The following is a 9,622-nucleotide window of genomic DNA, read 5'->3' as shown; positions in this document are numbered from 1 at the left end:
TATAGTAAAATATGAATGCCAGGATATTTTCAGCAATGCCCTGGGTAAACATTATTCCTTCCTGTATACATTTCCATGTCCTGCTGGTCATTGTCAGATGCATTACATATTTGATATTTCATATCACATAATCTTAATGTAGGAGCCAATATTTCCTTTAAATCGCTCTCAAATTATTTAAGTCAGGACCGAACTTTTACCAGTCTGGATCCGGTGAACTGATATTGCAATCTTCACTTTATTATTTGGGTTTATTTTTTTATTTTTTTACAAAGCTTCAAGAGTATGTTAGATTTAAGACACAGTAGCAATACATTTGGCAAAAAAACAAATTTATTTCATGATACATCACATATACATTATAAATAAAAACAGATTCAAAATCCTTACCCACATAATCCACCATTTCAGTCCATATTTAGAGAGCTGCCTGATAAAAACCAATTGTCTTAAGTAAACAACGTTTTTTTAATTACAATACACTTTACGTATTGCTTTTACATTATACATAAAGCTGCAATCGATAACTGTCATAAACTCCCTGGGATTCAATCCCAGGTGAGGTCTGCGACCACCAAGCTCGTTTGAGCAGAGGTTAAACAAACTGCAATTTGACTTTTTATACCTCTTGTCTGAGGAACTGTAACAAACATATTTTACTCTAGGCCTACCCATAAGATGTAATAATGAACATCTCACCAACCAGTAGTGGCCCTACTTGACCACAGGATAAACTTGTGGCAATAAAAGAGCATGTAGATCGACTATAACTACTGCAGATCATGTGCTAGTTATTGAGTGGTGTAAACCACTCCTACAACTGGCTTTGTTAGTTTACGTGTCTGTCTGTCTGTCTGTCTGTGCTCAAAAAATGAGCATGGTTGATGCTTATTTCATTACGTCAGACATTACGTCAGACTACAGCTGATCAGGCAATATAATACCTTACACCACTCAGTTCACACAGGTGTGATTTGAGTATTAGCATACTCTGCCATGCATTTTGGCCAAAATAATGTAGTCACAAATAACATTATGGATTGCAGCTTTAAGATGTGCTATAAAAAGTTCAACAAAGGTCACATTAGAAAAATACCAAATGGTCAGAAACAAAAATGTTCCATCACATTTCAATGCCACTGCCCCATTCACAGTAGCCTAGGATTTAAACACTGTAATTTACACAGGCAGAAATACTAATCAATAATTAAAAATAAAAAATCATTAGAATAGATCAGTGGCGTTTCAGTCACACAGTAAAATCATGTGTTAATTTAGCCATTTGTAACTCAAAAGTTTAACCAAATTGACCTGAAAAATAGTCCATTTGGTTACATTTGTACACTGAATTAAATGAACACAAGGATTTTACACTCCATGTCCTCCATGGGTCTCCATTATAAATCATGATTCAACATAAACGCAGTAAGTGTGCAGGGCTATGTGGGTGCTCTTTAACAGCCAGTCCTATAGAGGAGACTGAAGGATCACAAATCTTAAACACAGCAAAAAATAATATATAAATTGGGCAGCAGTTTATTAGATGCAAGCCAGCCGTTATAGCGTATGCTTATCCCAGCAGGCAATTACTTCATTTATTTTATTGAGCACAACAGCAAGTTGTAGCAACTGAGCAAAAATCTTTTTTAATGTATTATTTTTACCTCGGCAACAAGCTTGGCTGATTTTCCTCATACAGTGATGCAACCTTATTTCGCCAGGTGTCTCCTCCCAGCACGGATAACATTAGTTTAGAGGGGGAATTGACCTGAGCACCATAAAAAATAAATGAGACACTATCTAGCTCTATACGACTACAGTGTAGACTTAAAGACGTCGTTTAGTAGTAGCATTTCATTGTGCTTCGGAATGGGAGGGCACTAAGTGCTGACAGTGTCCAGGCACTTCACTGTCAGAAAACGCCTGGCACCTTTAAAAAACTATATCCACCAATAACTAGAACCATGCATGGATAACTGTCCTCTCCATTCTGCACTGACATCTACATAGAAGAATACAAATTCACAAAAAAGGACTTCACACAGATTGATAAATGACTTAGTCTTAGTCTTGGACTGCCACAGGACAGAAGCTGCTATTAGAACAGACCTCCCTCTTGTTGTGGGAAGAAAAGTGGAGCAAGTGGGTGTTGGGGGTCTACAATGTGACCCAACTGAAATTGTGTCCTTGATTCAACCAATGTATAAAAAGAATAGGCGATCGCACGTTGCTGTTTAGGTTAAGGTCTATTGTGGCAGATGGCAGGGTGTGGCGCAGGCTGGGTAGACGGGGGGTCCTTACTTGTCAGTGCCCTGTGCGACACCGTTGCCACTGATGCCAAGGTAGGTGGCTGTACTGTCAACCACTCCCTGGAGGGGGGTGAGCACATTCTCCAGGAGGCTCTTGAGAGCATCAACGTGCTCAGCACTCACATTTTGGTAGGCGTAGAAGAGTGAACCTGCGACTACAACCGTGAGCAGCAGCCTGAGGAGCATAGACAGAACGCCCTGTCGAACTGGTGCCTTGCTGGGAGGGGCTGTACTGCTGTAGACACGGGAGACAGACTCCGAAAAGGAGCTTCTCTCTGTGCAGACGCTGCGCTTCAGGAGGGACTCGTCCAGCCAATACTCGCTTGGTTTCAGTGGTCGCCCGGCTGCCCCTCGTATTGGCCTCCTGCAGCTGGCACTGCTCACGGAAGAAGATGACACACATGGGAAGATGTCACAGCTAAATCAATGCAAGAAGTATCACGCAGTACAAAATTGAATCATACTTTAGTCACATTAAAATAATTACTATAATCATAACTATCATCATTGAGTCCCGTTTCAAAAGTTACCTGATGCCTGTTGGTGTGCTAATTTCGTTGGCAAGGATATCTTCAACAACACTCTCCCCAGCCTTCTTTGGGGTCTCCTGTCAATATTTTAGGAAAAATGTAAGAGAGTGCCTTCCTATAATAAAACATATGTACCTAAAGGCTAATTTATTCTTTGCATGAATCGCCGGACGTCGCAGTTGCAGACGTTTTATAAAATGTGGCGTAATCACATTGATTGGGAAGACGAAGTAAGCTCCTTTGTGTAACGTGCAAGACCATATTCAGTTCCTAGTTAAGCATGTGAATCTCCACCACTGAGGCCGATTCGATACTCATTGCCTGGGATACGATACATTGAATCACTGCCCGATACAATTCGCCGCTGTTCCCGATGTGATGTGATGCGATGCGATGCGATTCGGTGCTATACGATGCGATGCAAAACATTCTTTAATAAAAAAAACTAAGTAAGCAGTCGAAATGGGCCTTAAACAAGATTTAAGCTACGTTTAGTATTGTCAGAATGTATCTAACCTTATTTTGACGTCTACTACTGGTCCTGAGGGTGACAGGAGTTTTCCCTCTGCTTTGTACAGGCCTCTCCACAACAGGAACATGCTCTGGTTCAGGTGCAGGAGTCTCATCTGGAAAAAAAAGAAAACCAAGAAGTGAGAAATAAACTCCTTTATTGCCCTCTAGGTGGTAGCATAAGCACAACCAAGCTGTGCCAGCCATAGACTCCCATTACAGTACACTAATGTCAAAGTTAAGCCTTGTGTCATTGACACTTAGGCCCCTTTCAGACGACGATGGTCTCCAGATAAAACGGCAAAGTCCCGTTGCGTTCTCAGTTTTTATTGACCCTTTACACGAGAACGCACACTTTATGAAAACGCTATAATATCGCTAGGTGGCGGTAACGGGCTGCCAAATAGACCAGTCACCCACGTTATGCACAAGAAGAAGAGCCAGCTCCACCTTCACGCAACAGTTTCATTGTTCCCCCTGTCAATCACACTACAACACACACTACAAGTACACACTCCAACCCCCACTTTTCAATGACTTACATAGCTTGCTGTGTTAGGTGTTAGACTACGAGACCATTGTCTGCATTAGCCGTGAGTTCAAGCCTCAGAGCGGACAGTTTTTCGCGATTTTTGCGGTCACTTTATTTTCTCACATATTAAAAACGCTACCAGCTTAAAGTTAGGAATAAATAATACTGAGGTAAATGTAATGTTAAACAATAGGTTAATAGGGGAGGGTGATTCCTTTTTGTTTAATCACCTGGGGAGGATTTTTATTTTCATTCACAGGGAGGGTGATGGTGGTGACAGACAGCCCAGAGCATGCAGGCAGAGTGCGCCACGGGAATTGGTTATACATTTTATAATACATTAGGCTACATAAACGCTGCTGCCGCGGCTGCCACCTATCACAATTAAGGCATTTTATTTACATCATGGTTTTACATTCACCATCGCTGATGAGCAGCGCTTTGTAGGCGAGGAGGGAGGCTTGTTCAGGAACTCCATTATATCATAATTATATGGCTCTGCATCAATGTAATAATATATGCGCTGTGAGCCAACACGAGCCATGATGTCATAAGTTTTGCGGATTCACCGTTTTGCCTGTTTACACGGAGAAGGGATAAAACGGCGTTCTCAAAGATTTCCACTCTGGGAGGTGGTTTCACTTTGATGCGTTTTCACCTCCTGAGAACACCCTTCTCGTCTAAAAGGACCCCAGCAAACGATACTTTATTTTCCCGTTTCTTATGAACACCATCCTCATCTAAAAGCCACCTTAGTCAGTGACAGACATTCTGGCTCACAGGGGATTTAATCTGAGGTGTTCTCAAGAACCTCTCTAGTTTACCTTGTGTGAAAAGTTCTGTTCAAACCAAATCCGACTGTTCTGATGAGGAGATCAATAATTCAGTGTGGCCAAAAAATACTAATGTCAAACGCATCGTTTCACGTCATCCGTACGGCAATAATGATCAGTGTTTTGTGGCGTCAACATTTTTCATAGAAATACACGTAGACATAAGTCATATATATTGGCACACAAAATGTCTTCACATCAGAACAATGGGTTTTAAATTAAAGTGTCCCTTTTAGTTAGGTAAAGTTACCTTAAGTTGTGGCAAATTTGGGAAAAAAATGCTTACCACTAGCTTTCTTCACAGATGTGTTCATAAAGGTGTCTACTATCACAGAAAGATTTGTTCCAACCCAACTCCCTTGGGAAACTTTGTGACAGCTGCTGAAAGTTGGGGTACCATTATCAACCAATATAAGGCAAAAAATTCCAAATTTCATTATACTTTAAGTAGCATGTGACATGTCAAACTAGGGGGTTTTCATGATGCTGAATCCATTCCAAGCATTAGTTTTGCACGAAAATACTCCTTGGGCTAAATTTGGCCATAGCCAAATGTGCTGACCTCATCACATTTGTGATGACGGCTATGGGCATTTTTAGGCAAAGAGTGAGTGTTTTTTGTGCAAAACTAATGCTTGCAATGGATTCAGCATCATGAAACCCCCCTAGTTTGACATGTCACATGCTACTTAAAGTATAATGACATTTGGAATGTTTTGCCTTATATTGGTTGATAATGGTACCCCAACTTTCAGCAGCTGTCACAAAATTTCCCAAGGGAGTTGGGTTGGAACAATTCTTTCTGTGATGGTAGACACCTTTATGAACACATCTGTGAAGAAAGCTAGCGGTAAGCATTTTTTTCCCAGATTTGCCACAACTTAAGGTAACTTTACCTAACTATTTAAGTGCACCATGCAGTATTTAATTTCCATTTCGGACCCAGCAGCCTGAATGAATGTTCAGAATGTGAGTTTACCTTCTTCCTTGTCACTGTACTGGTCAGAATGTGAGCTTACCTTCTTCCTTGTCACTGTACTGGTCAGAATGTGAGCTTACCTTCTTCCTTGTCACTGTACTGGTCAGAATGTGAGCTTACCTTCTTCCTTGTCACTGTACTGGTCAGAATGTGAGCTTACCTTCTTCCTTGTCACTGTACTGGTCAGAATGTGAGCTCACCTTCTTCCTTGTCACTGTACTGGTCAGAACGTGAGCTCACCTTCTTCCTCGTCACTGTACTGGTCAGAATGTGAGCTCACCTTCTTCCTTGTCACTGTACTGGTCAGAACGTGAGCTCACCTTCTTCCTCGTCACTGTACTGGTCAGAATGTGAGCTTACCGTCTTCCTTGTCACTGTACTGGTCAGAATTGGTGTTGCCGTTCTGGTTGCTGTCTGCGGTGAGCTCTGTGGTGGTCTCAGGTGCACTGGGGGCTTCTGACGGAGGTTGATCCAAAAGCTTCTGCAGCTTCTTCTCATACACCTTACGTGTGGAGGCTGAAAGGAGGGCATATATGATCGCATATGGTGGCCAAGTAGTGGTAAAAAGAACACATTTCAAATATTTTTGAAGGTTTTATCAACCACAGGGAGCCTGCTCCAATGATCTTACCCACGATGGGTCCAGCCTCCACACCATGCTTTTCCAGCTGTTCTTTTAAGCCTTCATCAGTGAGCCCGGCCACTTCTATTTCTTCTGTGCGTGGCTTGTCTGTCTTTCTAGTAGCTTTCTGTAGAGTCATTTTTATTATTAGTTATTGAGACTGCTTCTTAAGTATTTATATCACAAAAAAATAATTAAGCCCTATAGATACATTTCACCCCGCGACGAATACCGAAAATAGCTGATCTACAATCAGGATCGGCTATCTTGACAACATATTAAGGACATGCCCAAAATAGGGACCGTTGAAATGGTTAACTAACTATAGCCAATTATGAATCACCATGTTGTTTGCTTTTGCAGTAGAGCATTTTAATATATTAGTTGATAGTTGTGTGCCACAAAACAATGGTCGGAAACCACCACAGTTACTGTAAACACAATTTCACTTCTGGGACACTAATAAAAACCTTGAACCTTGAACCTTTGCTAAACTACTGTAATGCATGTCAATGTCTGCTATCATGACTCTACTCACAATCAAATCACAACATGGATAGAGTGGAGTAGAATACAACTTTATTGTCCAGAGAAGACAGAAGATAACCTCTCTGCTATTATTATTTGTTTAGATATATAATGTATTTGACATTTCTTATGTACTTATTATGTAACTGCAATTTGTGGGTATCTTCTACTAGCTTGCACAAAATAAAAATGTACACACGTTTACACCTGTATATCCGTGACAATAAATCGAACTTGGGTTCATTCATAATAAATATGATTTCTATTCTATCGGTCAAGGTCAATGATGATGAGCAATCAAGCTTAACTGCATGATCACAGTGAGCACACCGGCTCTATGGTTTTCCCGTGTGTCTTTGTTGTGCTTGTGTTATTAACGCATATAAACCCATATAGATCCACGCAGATATTTAGACATGAAAACAGAAACGTACTCTGCCTGAAGCACGGCTTCTGTTGGAGACAACAGGGGCGGGCAGTTCGTCATCATCACTGGAGAAGGTGTCTAATGCAGGGCTGATGCTCTTCTTGTTGTCAATGTTCAACACGGTCAGCTTCTTCAGGTAGAGCTGAACGTACACTTCCTTCTTGTGTTCACCGGTGGGAAGCGGCACATTGTTCGCCGTGAGCTCGTTCTTGAGCTTTTCTTTCGTGAGGACCGACGGATCTTCGAGAAACACGGACATGTTGTTGTTTCCTTTCTGTCTGTCTGGTTGTTTTGTGTGTGTTTTTAACGGTTCCGCTGAAAACGAGCTGCAACTCTCTCCCTTACAAACAACAACACAGAGGAACGTGACCGCTGTTGTCAAACGGAACTGGCGCGCGCTCGTGCGATGTAGCTAGCAAAAACAGCTAACATTTAATTAAAAAATAAAATAAAGCCCAGTTCGCGTTCTAATTTGACTCCGGGTGAACGGGGAAAATCAATAAGACACACGTGTATGCTGCAAGTGAAAATGTGTACGGTTTTAAAACCAAATCGATATATAAAAAAATCACGGTTGAATTAGCTTAGCTACAAACCGGCCCACTTGCTACTCTTTCTGCGGTCGCATCAGGCCACAACAAGAATCAGGATTTCTATTGGACGCGCGACGCCAATAAACTCGGGTCTGATTGGTTTGCTATGAATGTACGCAAGCCAGAGCTATGCGCCGTCGTGCGATGGTGGGGCGCGCCGGAAACAGCCGAGCTACAAGCTCACCGCGGGTCGTGCCCGCGACGCGTGATGAGCTTGCAGATCGGCTGTTTTTCGCGCGCCGCACCGCCGTACGACGAAGCATAAATTAGGCATCAGAAACCAGCGAGCCACAAAGAAACCAGTAACCACAGACTTAACACTAATCCATTCCTGCCCCTAGCCAGGCACTGGTCTCACTTGATAAATAGGCTTACATGGATTTTTATTTTGTAATTGGAAAAAAAGGCTAATAAAAAAAGAAGAAAATCCTTGTGTATTTTGCATTATATAATAATATATTTAATAGCATAATTTAATATTGAAGTCGAAGAGCTGGATGCAATCCTACCTGGAGTGTAGAGAACAGATGGTGGAGGTGAACGGAACACTGTCAAGTGCAGAAGGCTCCAGACTTCCCAAAACAAACTGGTCAGGCTACTACTTGGCCTCACTCCCCAAACCCACCTCACCCCTGCCCACTTTGACAGGCTGGAATGGCTTAGAGTTGACGACATTCGATACACCACCAAGATACCTAAGTACCTGTCTAAATACTTCCTTAATGTCAACACCCACAACACCAGAGGGAGTTCAACAAACCATGTGCAATCCAGATTCGGCACGAACAAGGGACTAAATTAATTTAGCTCCTATGCCACCAAAATGTGGAACGCCCTACCAACAGTCATTAAGACATGCAAATCACTTGACTCCTTCAAAACTGCTCTCAAAGGGCACCTACGGACGGCTGCAATTCGAAACTGGCCCCGTAAGATCTGAATCACCCACCCACCCCTTTTCTCCCTCACTATAGGCCTATGTATGTTTTTTACCTCTATATGATGTCCTGTTTTTGGCTATATAGAAGTGTATATTCGTACGTCTCTAAATGTTTTGATGAATTGAAAACGGTGGGCCCTATTGTAAACAAGAGTAATGCTTTAAGGTGTCGTCCACTCACAGTTTTGTATTGAGTTGTACTTGAAATGTACTTCTGGCAAACTGTTAATACATAATTCAAGCAGTCAATCAATCAAAGATCAAAATGTAGGCTGTAAATATTATGCTTTTGCGGCAGAAGGGGGCAGTATCAGCTACCTTATCAACCTTTGTGGTGAAACCATAGGTAGTTTTATTAGAGGTCTGGCACTGGCAGTCATCTCTTTTGACAACTGGGAGAAGGATCATAGCTGGTCAAAATTGCCTAGCTAGCCACAGTTAAGCGAAGCAGGACAAAGACAGATAGAGAGATGCCAGTCTCTCCCTATACTATAGGCTGTCTACCTGTGTTGTTCTCAGCCCTTAGTTAGGACATGTATTTAAAGCCTAATTCATCAAATTGTTCTATCTGCGTAGTTTGACAAAAACAGCTGATTTATAAGTATAATAAATACAGAACTATAGCCTTTTAAATTAGGCTTCACTCTATGGCGAGGGACCATGCCTTGGGGACAGTGGATTGAGGTGGCTGTGCATGCCATGCCACCCCACCTGTCCTTCAGAACTCCCTCTTGGGGTTTCTGCGATGCTGCTGCAGAAACCAAGCAATTGATCCCCACCTCAAGTCCAAACCACACTAAATAGGCTACAGGACTCAAA

General features: G+C 42.0%; 1 protein-coding gene across 2 annotated transcripts; it reads right to left on the bottom strand.

Annotated features, from left to right (window-relative positions):
- Window positions 1-353: 353 nt before the first annotated feature.
- On the bottom strand, window positions 354-7,954 carry tmpob (thymopoietin b). Of its 2 annotated transcripts, none has more exons than XM_079500680.1 (6): window positions 7,278-7,954; window positions 6,325-6,442; window positions 6,054-6,209; window positions 3,356-3,465; window positions 2,840-2,916; window positions 354-2,727 (listed from the first exon to the last, which is right to left on the bottom strand). In XM_079500680.1, exons 1-6 carry the CDS (start codon window positions 7,527-7,529, stop codon window positions 2,298-2,300), a joined length of 1,143 nt encoding a protein of 380 aa, XP_079356806.1. In that variant the 5' UTR covers window positions 7,530-7,954; the 3' UTR covers window positions 354-2,297. The 2 variants fall into 2 exon arrangements, with proteins under 2 accessions (XP_079356806.1, XP_079356807.1); XM_079500681.1 differs by having other exon boundaries at window positions 354-2,685; window positions 7,278-7,952.
- Window positions 7,955-9,622: the final 1,668 nt, after the last annotated feature.

Source organism: Electrona antarctica (genome assembly GCF_951216825.1).
Source record: "Electrona antarctica genome assembly, chromosome: 5".
In the NCBI taxonomy this organism is placed as follows: Eukaryota; Metazoa; Chordata; class Actinopteri; order Myctophiformes; family Myctophidae; genus Electrona; species Electrona antarctica.
Note: the sequence above shows the minus strand (reverse complement) of the source record. Positions and strands in the feature narration are given on the sequence as shown.

What these genes read in the sequence shown, in the direction of transcription:
- tmpob (XM_079500680.1), bottom strand. Translation starts at nt 7,529, where the DNA reads ATGTCCGTGTTTCTCGAAGATCCGTCGGTCCTCACGAAAGAAAAGCTC. An exon ending in GTAGTAGACGTCAAAATAAG is followed by an intron (nt 2,917 to 3,355) that starts GTTAGATACATT and finishes AAATATTGACAG; the next exon opens with GAGACCCCAAAGAAGGCTGG. An exon ending in AGCACACCAACAGGCATCAG is followed by an intron (nt 2,728 to 2,839) that starts GTAACTTTTGAA and finishes GCATTGATTTAG; the next exon opens with CTGTGACATCTTCCCATGTG.